This window comes from Branchiostoma lanceolatum, chromosome 17, assembly GCF_035083965.1.
Source record: "Branchiostoma lanceolatum isolate klBraLanc5 chromosome 17, klBraLanc5.hap2, whole genome shotgun sequence".
In the NCBI taxonomy this organism is placed as follows: Eukaryota; Metazoa; Chordata; class Leptocardii; order Amphioxiformes; family Branchiostomatidae; genus Branchiostoma; species Branchiostoma lanceolatum.
Genome location: NC_089738.1, coordinates 16,745,195 through 16,758,212, shown reverse-complemented (window position 1 = coordinate 16,758,212; position 13,018 = coordinate 16,745,195). Strand labels below are relative to the sequence as shown.

At 41.1% G+C, this 13,018-nt stretch overlaps 1 protein-coding gene across 3 annotated transcripts in view; it reads left to right on the top strand.

Moving 5' to 3' along the window:
• Positions 1 to 1,509: 1,509 nt before the first annotated feature.
• Positions 1,510 to 13,018, top strand: part of LOC136423209 (fibronectin type-III domain-containing protein 3A-like) — a 92,372-nt gene continuing 80,863 nt past the window's right edge. Inside the window, exons 1-2 of one of the 3 annotated variants that reach the window (XM_066411284.1) lie at positions 1,510 to 1,685; positions 9,906 to 10,169. In XM_066411284.1, the coding sequence (XP_066267381.1) occupies positions 10,001 to 10,169 (169 nt within the window). In that variant the 5' untranslated portion in view covers positions 1,510 to 1,685; positions 9,906 to 10,000. Of the gene's footprint in view, positions 1,861 to 9,905; positions 10,170 to 13,018 lie in introns of all 3 variants that reach the window. The other 2 variants (XM_066411283.1, XM_066411281.1) reach the window with 2 other exon arrangements.

The window sequence follows — 13,018 nt, the reverse complement described above, 5'->3', positions numbered from 1 at the left end:
CAGGAGGTGGTTTGTTGTTTACATCTTTAAGCCTTTCCAAGATACGGTCGGGAAACGGAAGATTCCTGGAACAACCGGATGCACTTTGGCGATTTGCCGCGTGAGTTTGAATTAGGCCATGTTGATGTGATTATATGGACGACATCCTATGGCAACCCACAAACCGATGCGAGCGTGCGAATAGAAAAAGTTTGGAAACAAAAAGTTGCCTTCATTATGAGATCTATGTGGTCAGAAAGGATGAACAAAACTTAACACACAGAGTAAGGTATACCTAAATATAGATTTTGAATATAGATTCTTCATTTTTATTCTTGCAAAACTTCTTCTTTGACTTTGGCGCTCTATGACACTAGTATCAGTTTTCGGAAATATTTTTTTTACAATTTACAACATGTATTTTCTCATTTTGCAGCTGCTTTTTACAATTTACAGTATGGCCCAAAATCTACTTTCGTTAAACGGACGAAAATTGATGCGCCCGCGGATGTCATCCATATAATCAAATCAACATGGCCTTAGGGTACACCCTATTAACATGTATTGGAAGAAGAGCATGGAAAAATGTATATCACATATGCATTTTGACCAACTTATTTTAAACGAAACAATCCCATCTTCAATTTATCAAAGAAGTAAGAAGAAGATGAACTCATGCATAAGATTACTCTCTTACTACCTGTATTTAGTACTTACATGTTAGTTGTTTATTCCTGTGTCAACCTATTGACCTGCATCTAGCCCGATAAATGTGCTATAAAGGTTTTAAATTATTATCATGATTAAATTCATCATCATTAAATCAATTTCAAAAATTGAAATAAACTGCGACTATCCGATTGGATCATCCATTTTTTCCCGTCCCCAAGACTTTCCACCATCTAAAAATGATGGAGAATCTGAATCCGTTTATTACCTTTTTTTTCAGAAAAAACACAAGCCTATAGCTATGAAATTCAATAGTAATTGCTGGATAAATCGTTCTACCCAAAGACATTTACATAGACGCTCACGTTATTACAGCAAACAGCAATATCTTGACTGTGTGTCCGGTTTGAAAGCACTTCCACGAAGCAAGAATGGCTAGAATTTTAACACTGCGATCTACAACGTCTATGGTACGGAAACTCACTTGACGCTGCGTTGACTTTGTGAGTGGGCTGAAATTCCACCGTGTTCGACATTTGCACCCTCACGGTTGTGTCTGCCAACGTACGGTCGGAGACTTCGGGCTGTATAGACATGGTTGTTCCTCAGGCACGCGTGAAGAAAGCAGTAGCTACGTGTTAAAGTAGAAGCACGTCCTACCTCACTAGCTCAGGTGTCACGGGTGGGAGCCGCACTTCCTTGCTTCCACGAAACATGACAACGTGGCCAGCCGGCTATCAGCAGACAAGGTAAATCCACAGGCATAAATGCTCACACTGGCGGACGAAAAACTCTCAATGAACAGGAGTCAGACCTCCACATCTCTAAAACGTAAAGCGGCGCGGGAAGACATTGTGAAAAGACGAGAAAAGCGAGTTTCTGGAGCTTTCTGAAGGCCAGATCTCCGAGTGATCCAGATCACCTATGGTCACTCGTCACGTCTCACACTTGGCGCGCCGAGCGCTGCGATTGGTCGACTAGCTGCGCATGTGCAGTTACTGCAGTCAAGATGGCGACGGACTTTTAAAACTCTGGAGGTAGGCACCAGATGGAACCCAGATCTTCAGCACATTTCTGCCACGTTTGAGGTCTAAGCTTTACTCAGTTTGTTATGCGTTCGTTTTGTGCTTGATTTCCGCTTTGTTGGTCTATTCTGGACGTCCGTTGGATGCGCGAGGGCGAGACATTCTTGGGCGGCGGTAAACAAAACAGGTAGGATTCAAGTTGAGTGGCACTGATGCTGATGAAGTCGGCTGAAGAATTTTCACCAGGAGTCCGCCAGATGTGGGTCTCCGCCCCGAGCCCCTTCCCCGCCAAGCCCCAGCCCGGTTTCCGACCACGTTCCCCTGGTTGAAGCCTAGCTGGCGGCGAGGTTGGGTAGGGCTGGGAACCGCCGGTTGCGCCCGGGCCTGCCCGGGTCCGGTCTCGGGGACCCCGGCGGCAGCTGGGGCGGGGTGTTGGGTAACGTCTGGGGTCGCCTCCGTCAGACTTGACCCATTGTCTGGCCGGGGAAGTTTCCTGAAAACACTCAAGGGGCGACGGGCTGGGGGTTTCCTCGGGTAGAGGGAAGTCTTAGCTAACCAAGGGGGACCGTTAGACGGTCTACGAAGGACGGGGCAGCCCTAGGGAGATCAATGCCTCCGCTATATCCCTACCAGGGCCGCGCCGCGCTACCCTGTATATTTACACTGCATACTTGACCCTGGTGTGACTGTAATTTCCTATCAACCACGGAGAAAGAAGCCCAGATTTCTTTCTCATGAAAGGAGTTCACCGCTCTTTCGAGCGTGAAAGTGTTTATACCATTCTGTATATACTTGGGAATATTTGTTAGGATATTTATCTGGAATCTACCAATGGGTACCCAGGGGGGTGCGTTGGTATGTGTGGATAATTACATTGGACTGAATGATGCCCGGCACAGAAGTTCAGTCCCAAGCCCCAGATGCACACCAGTGTACGTCAAGACTGTAGGAAAAGAAAGGCTTATTGTTCGCCGCCCTGGCTGCTACTGCTTTAAAGTAGTTCACCACTGTTGAAAGCCAAATGGAGGGAGTTGCAGTCGCCCCTAATACTCTATACCTCTGGGATCCTTGCTGTTGTGATCTCCCCATGAATTCTGGCACATTCGTCCTAATTGTATCCAGCTCTAGTGGTCAAACAATTCCACCAGAGGCCAATCCTTCTCCTTTGTACACGATTTACAGTGTGTGAATGGATCCCTTTTAACTTTTACATGATAATACAAATCACACAAGAATTGGCCCTCATCAACTTTTGTGATTTTTAATCTTGGCGTTTTCTCTTAGAAGAAAGATCAAGAGATAATAAGTGGGAAAATGTGCATTTGATTTGAACAAGGAACCTCCTTGATTTGAAAGACTGTTTGGAAAAGATTGACGGTGGTATGTTAGAAGTTGGAAATTTCTTGCCGGGAAAGTGAAACACCTTGTTGTAATCTTACAATGATTGTTAAAAATTTTCAGGGGTAGTCTTGATTTAGAAAGTTTTGAACCATAGCTTTTCGGAAAAGGAGAAACCTCCCTGTTTGTTTGTATATCCTAGCTGCTATTTGCCTTATCCTGCTGTGAATATTTATGATTTCACATTATTCACAATCCTGTTGACAAAAAGAATGTAAACACTGTCAGCAGCTTCAAACTTCCCATTCGTTCTGTCATTTCCAGATTTTCTGTTATTTTCTTCAAGATATTGTGTAATATTTTACTATGTGCCTTATGCAATCTAGTTACATAATCATTTTTGTTTTTAAGAATATTCTTCTTTTGTGATGAGAAAAGAAGTCGTCAGTTTGAAGTTGTTATCTGGGCAACAAAGCACGAGGTTATCAGATGACCTGCAACAGGATTGGTGAAAAAATTTTGATTGACAGGAAATGAGAGCTGTTTTCAATTGCTGGATAAATAGGTTCGCCAAACTGTTTATACAGTCAGAGACCATACCAGAAAGGTCGCTCAAATTTCACATGTCATGTGTCACATGTGAAAAGAAATACATTGATGCCGAATTTGACAGTAGTTTTCTGTAAGTCAGATTATTCCTGTCAAAGTTTATATGGTAGATCTAAAGAACGCTTGTCTGGTTTTATTTGCTTGGCAAATGTTTACGCTGGGTTGTTGTGCATTGTCTATAGTTTTGTTTGACACATGGGCCAGGGCATGCCTTTGTATATGAAGGTATTTCTTTCATGGCATGAAGTATGAATGAAAGGAGGACCACTTGAAAACTAATGTTACACCCAGAAGTATCATGTTCTTGTCTGACCGCCTGCTTTTGTCTTTGCTTTCATGGTTGTATCCGCTACTAATCCTGTGTCTTTTTCAGTGAACCATAGCGGGGAAGTCAGTCAGTGTGTCAGATTTAAAAGAGGGGGGGTCACACTACTGAGAAGGACCACAGGACTTCTGATATGCTCCTCTTAGTAAACCATAGAGGGAAACCCTGCGTGCTGTACCATTGCATAAGATCATACCACACATACCTGCAGGTTTTGTTCAATCCTCCAATCAGGTGTAGGGTCAAAGGTTGCGTGACCCCGTTCTATTCAGGACCACCAGTTGCAATTGTATCTAGGCAGACCTCTGTTTCCTGGCAATTGGCCCCACTCTTGCAGTGCATGGTACATATCAGAGAGATGTCATGCCATTATTTGTTGCGCTACCTGACACGTTAACAAGGGTAGAACCACCAGGCTTTTTTTATGAGGGGAAAGCTTTATCCCTAAAAACTTCACCCAGTTTCCCCTGAAAGAGGATATAGAGCCCCTGGCGGTACAGAGGGAATTGGCCGGGCGTCAAAACTTTGTTTAAAGTTTGGTGTACATAAATAAGGATGCTAGGACAGCTTCCTGGGTTGGGGCCCGCGGTTTCCTGAGAGGTCGAGGGGAAGGCTCTCCCTGTCGCAGTCACGAGAAAAGTTGGTATATTCCAAAATGGCAGCTGTTCCAAAAGTAAGGATACACTAGCCTGAGTGCCATCCTCCATCCTTTTCTCACAGAGCAAGCGAAAAGCATTGAGCCAGCGGTCACTACGGAGGATGGTACTCAGGCTAGGGGTACACAGGGCGGTCTCCAGGACCTGTCCCTCCGTCCCAGGAAAGAAACTTGCTCGTTGGGACGGACAAAAATCTATCTCACCGCTTCTGTCTCAAAATTCTGTATTTCAGAACAGGGCTGTCTCTTGGACCAGTCCCTCCATCCCAAGATGGAAACTTGCTCGTTGGGGCCGGAAAATATGCCAACCTGTCTGTCCGAAAAGTCTGGAGTCCATGACATAAAATTGATGAAAATATATTTTTGTCAGCTTAAAATGACAGATCTAACAACAATTACTAGCAACATTGGCTTCCGATCAATGTTTGGAACATAAAAAAAATTCACATCTGGAGACAGCCGTGGTGCAGAACCTCAGAGGAAGTGTGACCTCTGAATCATCCGTGTTTTTCCGAAATAATAACCGTAATATTGGCACGTTAAACCTTGATTCATTTGATCATATGAGGTTAGATCTTCCCAGCATCTACTGAGAATGCTGAAATACTTTAAAGATAATTAAGCCACACCATTAAATTTTTCAGTTCTCATTTATGAAAAAAAATAATGCTGTAATAACACAAAAGTTAATCAGAGTGAAATGTAGTATGAAGAAATAGACTGTCTCCAACCCAAAATATTTGGATGCACCAGGATTTTCAACTGAGTCGCCCAGCCCTCGTCAATTCTTTGACCCAAACATTCTGGATAAAGTCATTTGTACAGAGCGGTTGGGTCAGATAGCTCCAGATTACAATTTATTTATTTATTTATTTATTTATCTATTTATTTATCTATCTATTTATTTATTTATCTATTTATTTATCTATTTATTTATGTACTGTCATCTTCACTCAGCAATTAACACTGCTTTGCAACTTGGTATAATACTGAGAGATTCAATCAAGAAGTTGGGTCAGTCCTGTTTTTGATCTTCAGAACAATTTATTTCTTTATGATAATCACAGCCCACTCCCCTGAACGCTTTACCCCCCTGAAGGCTTTGCCCAAACTAAGAGGTGATGTTCAGTATCTAAACAAGAACAAGAGCTGGAGTTAAAGATCCACACAAAATCAAGGTCTAAAAGAAAAGTTTGTCCTTCATAATCATATGATATAGTATATACACAGTTTCAGGGAGTTGTAACAGTCAGATACAACTTATTACAAGTTTTCCTCGTACCACTCTATCATTCATGATGTCTGCTTGGTAGATCTGTATTCGAGAATGCCTGAGAACCTAGGCATTTAATTGGTGTGGCCTTATCCAAAAACAATTATTGTGTTCAAGTGCCGTGGCCTGGAAATAGCTGAATCATGCTGGGGGAAAATTTGCATTTGGAAGGATGTGACATCCGCAGTCCCCAAACCTGCATTGTTGCTTCCTGAAGTACAAATTATCTCACAGCCTGGCTTCTGGAAAAACAAAGGAACTGTTAGAAAGTGATTTATTTTAGGAATCCCTTTGCAACCCTCATAGACGTAAAGTACCGGTATATAAAAGGTGTCTAAAGAGTAAAGGCCATGAAATGTCGGCCAAAAAAGCAAATCAGAAAATTGAAAAATGATTTCTATGAAAGTACTCATCTTCTGAAATTGTTGCCATTTCATAACTTCTATCACAGTTTTAGGCATATCGTAGTTGAAGTTTTTATTAAAGAAATGTAAATGAATATTGCAATTGATACAGTTGTATGTTTTTATTGGAATATATGTACCACCTTACTCTACATCCAAACATTCAGGAAAACATACATGAAACCTCGAAATCTTGCATAATCATACATCGCATGGTTTTCTTTGCAATTTAGAAATGTTAACATGTGTATTATTAGCCCTATGTACAAAGTGTGAGAGCTCAAGATCCAAGCAGAAGTCCATGGGTTTGGCTGAGCTCATTTTTTAATATTTTTTGTTTAGAATCATATTCTAATGCCTTTCTAGAAGTCCTAGGACTAAGGAGAGAGGTAATGAGTTAAAAAGCTTGGACTACTAGAAAGACAGAACCTCAGTTTGATAGCACCTCCTTGGTAAAACATTGAGGCTGACCTTACATCTGCTTGGAAGAGCTGAGATGTGTTTACCAAGTCTCTCTGGGTCCCCAGCCAGTTTGTCTCCCTGTGTCAGGATGTTATGAGTTACCTTACGATGACCTTTGCTCGCTGTTTTATCACGTGGTCGCTGTTTGCTTGTTTTCAGGTTACACGATCATGTGAGTATGGGAGCTCCTAATCATGTCGTAGTATTGATTAGAAAAACTTTTGTAAAAAGAGTTTGTTAAAGTATGGGTGAGTATCAGTGTGGTTATTCATAATATCATAATCATATGCACTACAGTATTTTTACAATATACAGTCAAACCTGCCTATAGCGGTCACTCAAGGGACTGGCCAAAATCGACCGCTATGGACAGGTGGCCGCTCTATAGAAACGGTTGATTTTGACCACGAGCAATAAGTGCCACACTGAGAAACATTTATTCACATACTATACATGTACAGTGTACAGTCAAACTTGGTCTACCGACCACTTCCACAAGACGACGATCGGCTCAAGATCTTGAAGATGACTGCTTTCGGTCGGTCTCGATTTTTCCACAAGCATATTATTTAAGTCCAAGTCGATCCATCGATCCGCCCCCAAACCGGAGCACATGCGACTTAAAATGTTGCCGAAGACAACCGTGTCATTTTCAATTGCGCGGTGACATTATTTATCGGCAAAAAATTGCGGAATATCACGGTAAAATCAGCCTGTTTGGGTTAAATTCCTTGACGGCGTGGGAATAACAAAATGCCGCTTAAGGTCATAGGGTTATTGGGATAGTCTACTGTAATGTAGGTGTGGGGTATGATTTTACTCTATATTAAATAGTACAATATGTAAACTTATTTCGTCAAAGAAGTTTTTTTTTGGAATGAAGAAAACCCACAAACAAAGAATTGAAGACTTTAAAACCTTTTTGTAGAGGATAAAAGGTGTCTGTATCATTTATAATAAACTGCTCGCCCATGTTACTACTAGTGAAGTAACCCAAGTAAACAAAGCGTCGGCAACATGTACAGCGCGCAAGAGACTCTCTTTGTCTGCAAATTTCTGGCGTCTTAGCGGTTTTGGAAATTCAAAACCCTCACCAGGGGCAAAATAAAACCATAGGCAACATTTTCATGGGTGATACTGCTATAAAAAAAATATAATGACAACATTTTTCTGCCGAGATTTGGAAGAAATCTTGCGGCGACCATGAGCCGCGACCGTTATCGGCAGTGTTTCAAGACCCGCGGGACCGAAAACCGTGTGGCCGCGACCGCGTTGGACAGTGACCGCTATAGACGAATTCTTAATGCTTACGTCAATGGGAAAAATCCAAGGGACCGACAAAAAGTGACCACTATGGGCAGGTGGCCGCTATGCAAAGGTGGCCGCTAATACAGGTTTGACTGTAGATCATTAAATGGCTATATTACTGTGAGTATGGGAGCTTCTAACAGTGTCGCCATTGATTAGCAAAACTTTTGTAAAATTCCTTTTTATTTACGTTAGAAGTTGGTTTAAGTATGGGTGAGTGTGGTTATCCATAATTGTAATCATAAGCACCACTTGTCTTCCAGTGTTTTAGATGTCTGAAAACCAAGCAAATCGATTGGTGTGGCCTTACAATAGGCCATAGGTTGGTTCAAGACAGCACCAAAAAATTAAACCTTTTTCATCTTGACCTGTTGCCAAATTTGTTCCTTAGAATGTCTGACAACCAAGCAAATAAAATGGTGTGGCCTAACAGAAGGTTAATTCGGTTCTTTTGTAGTAACTTAGTAGTTGTGTTAGGAAGTGTGGTATTTAAGATCTGTACTTCCTGTGTACGGTAATGAGGGACATGTACTTGAAGTAGGCAGTAATCTCAGCGCTTAGCCTTGAAAAGTCTACAAGGTAGCTGGGGAGGTCAGGGTAGTGCCTGGTGTACATGTACCTCCCTAGTACTAATACTGGTAATAGCATGTTGCAAGGTTCTTCCCAGAAATTTAGAGTATAGCAGTACTGTAGGTGGGACGGCATTTATTTTTGGGAGAGCGCTGATTCGGGATTTTCAATTTACTGGGCGACAATACAATTTCTCCAGCAAAAGAACCTGGTTCCTATAAGTTGAAAATCGCAAATCAGCGCTGGACCCCCCAAAATAAATGCCAGCGGCTCCCAGACGTCCTGCAAACTTGCAGCAAAGGACTAGGAGGTAATGTTGTGGATAGCACCCTATATAGATTTTGATGAATTTTTTCAAAATAATCCAGCTATTAGGGAAGAAACACCCTAAAGTTGAATCGCTTATTATCATTATAATTAGTTTGGTTATTATTACAATGTGTTTGGTTGTTATTTAATTAGCTTGGTTATCAGTTGATTTTTAGAAGCAATATAACTGGGATCAAACTTGCTCGAACCATGCCATTGCAGATGGTCGTGTGCTTGGAGCCGATCAGAGCTTTTTTGTATATTTTATTTTTAGGCGAATTATTACTCTAGTAACAGAGGCCAGACTATTTGACAGGGGAAGCGATCTGAGGAGCAAACCAGAGCTGAAATATGATGGATACTAGACTGCAGTTTCATGTTGTAAGGGATTGCATTCGTCATTTTGGATGATGACGTAAAGCTGGCGGCCGTGTGTATGACTATGAGGGAGCAATATGGTCTATGTGGACAGGTGTTCACTATAGATAGGATTCATAATGCTTGTGTCAATGGCAAGAATTATCTTTAAGTAAGTTAGTTATGGACTACCAAAAAGTGGTCACATTGGCCAGGTGGTCCTTATGTAGTCTAGAGGTGTATCTGTATCTGTGTAGCTGGTAAGCAGGTGGCGCGTTAGCAGCTGGTTATATTATACCAAACAATCTCTATTCACACCTAGCTTTTGCACATCTAGCTGTCCAGCGAAGATGCCCCTACTGCACTAGTACTAACACTCCTAAATTGACAGTATATTGATGCATGTATATTGTTTACGTGTTGTTTATTGTATTGCATTGTATTTTCCTCAGATCATAGCTGAGGAACTGAAGGGAACCCTCACATTTTAAGACTGGAGAGCCAGTTCTGCAAAATTAAACCACAGTGAATATTCCAAAATTGACAGTATATTAACACATGTATATATGTGTTGTTTATTTGTATCATATATATGATAAATATATATATGTATTTTCCACAGATCAAAGTTGAGGACCTGAAGGGAACCAGCACGTTTCAAGACTGGAGACTCTCCCGGTGCCGCCGCCCGCTTTTCCACACTTCCGGGGCTTCTATATGATGGCCACAACGCCCAAGGAGGCCAGCCCACCTCTTAATGGCCCCATGATGCACCCTAGTATGAATGGATCGGCTGAAGGGCCCCACCAGGTCTTCTATCTCCACGTGGCTCCAGGGCAGATGTACACTATAGCTACCGAGGATGGCTCCATGCAACAAGTACAAGGTCGGTGTCGTGAGGGTGTTCTGCTTGTGATGGTGGAAAATATCATGGGAGCACTCTGCTTGGTCTAAAAGGGTTAATCTCCAAGCAGATGTTTGGGGTTATTTTGTTGGTTTGTTGATGTGATGGCTCCATGCAACAATTACAAGGTCAGTGTCATGGTTGAAAAGGATTAATCACCAAGCTGGGGTTATTTTTTTTTGTGTATGTTTATTTGATGTTTTGACTCTCCATGCAACAAGTACAAGGTTAATGTGCATTCTGCTTGTGATGGTTGAAAAGGGTTAATCCCCAAGCAGATGTGCGGGGTTATTTTGTTGGCTTATAACCTTCGCCGAGAAGGTTTTGTTTTCGTCAGCATTTGTGTGTGTGTCTGTGTGAGTGTGTGTGTGTGAGCACGATAACTCAAGAATGCCTGGATGGATTGTCTTCATATTTAGTATGTGGGTAGGTCTTCTTGAGACTTCGAAATGATTAGATTTTGGGCCCCCTAGCAGCTTGGCATGGTACTGCAATGGAACCTCTGGTTTGATATTTCGTTTGTGTTGATTTTATGTGATGGCTCCATGCAACAATATAAGGTTAGTGTCATGAGAGCATTCTGCTTATGATGGTCGAAAAGGATTAATCTCAAACTCAAAGCAGATGTGCAGGGTTATTTTGTTAGTTTATTTGTGCTTATTATCTCCATGAAAAATGTCTGTCTGAGTGTGTTTCTGGATGTTTGTAGTCTCTAGTATAAGTATGGTATGTAAGAACGAGCTGCTTCATGAAATTTTCAGAAAAACCCCCTCACTAGCTAGTGGTCACACCCACCCTTCCATCACACTTATTTTTGTTTACATTCCGTTTTGTCACATCATTCGTTATTGCCTGGAAGAAAGCCCTTGCTGTTTCTCAAAGCATTGGAAGTATTTATACGTATGTACATCAATATTTGAAGTCATTGATAATGTCCCATGGTATTGTTGCTTGGGAGAGAAATAATGTTTATGGATCAGATAGAGAATAAAAACATAGTCAATCACTGTTACTGTACTTCAAACTACTAACACTACTTGCTGCTGTTAGATGTTGTACTGTAAAATACTTAGATTGATATGAAATATGATATTTGTTTCAGACTCTAACAATTCAACTCTTGTTAGAGAGGTCACAATGACACAAGGAAATACTTCTTCTTCATGGTGTCAAATTCTCAAAATAAGAAGCACAATCTTTTCTTCCAATCCTTTTTATTCCTCTAACCGTGTTTAGCTAATAATTTAACACTTTGTAGTTGACATGAACAATATTTTCTAATGGCAGAGACATGCTTGTTTTGTTCACCTGGTTTCAGCAGGATCTGCAAATGTCAGAGTGGGAAGTATAAGAGCACAGGTTGTATGGTACTGTAAATGCAGAAATGTCGGCAGGGTTATTATTTTGCGGTAGGGAGAAAATGGCGTGTTTGCGGTAGTTTTGAGTTCACGTTTGAAACAGTAGTAGTGCTACAGCCATAGGGGGGCAAAAAGTTTCGCGGTGGTTTTAAGTTTGCGCTTAAAGTTTACAGCGAAAACCGTGAACATAAAACCACCGCGAACATTTCTGCATTTACAGTATAAGTGCACAGGTTGTGTGGTATTTGTTATGAAGACCTTTCAGTTCCAGTGTGTTGCTGGAAAGGTCTGAAGGAGGCGGGGCCCAGATGGTTTAGTTACAAAAGTAATAAACATTGTATGATAGGTGGCCAGTGGGGCAATGTTGCAAGTGTGGGTCATTGTATTACCTAAAAGCTTTGTGGTAGAATTTACTGGAAAAGTATAATATTCATCTCTTCAGTACTCAAACAAACTTAATTCTATGTCAAATTTAAAAAAAAAATTATTTTTTCACATGCTAATAATTTTTCTGTCTTCTTCAAATCACAATCTTTGGATGGCCGGTGTACTTTTTTTTCAATTCTGGTACAGATAGGTGTGCATTTATTTAGAATTTGGAAATTGAGGGAACACAATTCAGTTTCTTTGCTGTTTGTATCAACACTGATTTTAGATACATCTTGTCACAACATTACTCTGAGTTTATACAAAAATCTCATTTTCAGTTATGACAAGTTTAAAAAAATTTGGGTGAAGTTTGGGTCAAACTGTAGTATTGCAGGTAACAGGAGAAAAATATTTCGAGCCCTAAAGTTAAGATCTCTGTAAACGGCTTGCATGTATCAGAGAGAGACAGCACGGGGAAGTTTACATAAAGCAGTGCTGTGCCTTTCCTGTTTTTGCATGTAACTGCAAGGTCAACACCCCCAACCATGGCCCTTTGTCTTATCCCTCCTGGGGACAATGGACCACTTCACACAATCATGACAGTCAACAAACACTGCATGAAACTGATACCGATAATTATCACTTATCACATTTTTACACGCTACTGAAGCCCCTATTTCTGTAACAAATAAGCATGGCTGTCTTCAGCTTTAAATTTTCTTCTGTTCCGCTCATTGTTCTGGAGCCAATGTTGTTAATCTTTAAAGTTGATTCTGTCATTTTAAGCTAACAAAAATACGCTTTCTTCAATTTCACGTCACTAATTTCAGTTTATTTTAGTGGACGGGGGCATGATGTTTTTCCCCGTCCCAAGAAGCAAATTTCCATCTTGGGATGGAGGGACGGGTCCTGGAGACAGCCCTGTGAATAAGTCAGGAAGGCTGCTTATAGTTTATACAAGAATCAGAGAGACAGAAGAAAATTACCATTACCTCCTGGTGACAATGGACCACTTCACACACTCCTGACAATCAACACACACTTCATGAAACTGTTACACTGCGTTTACCTTTCTTTTGTGTGGTGCTTTTGTTATTTGCTGCA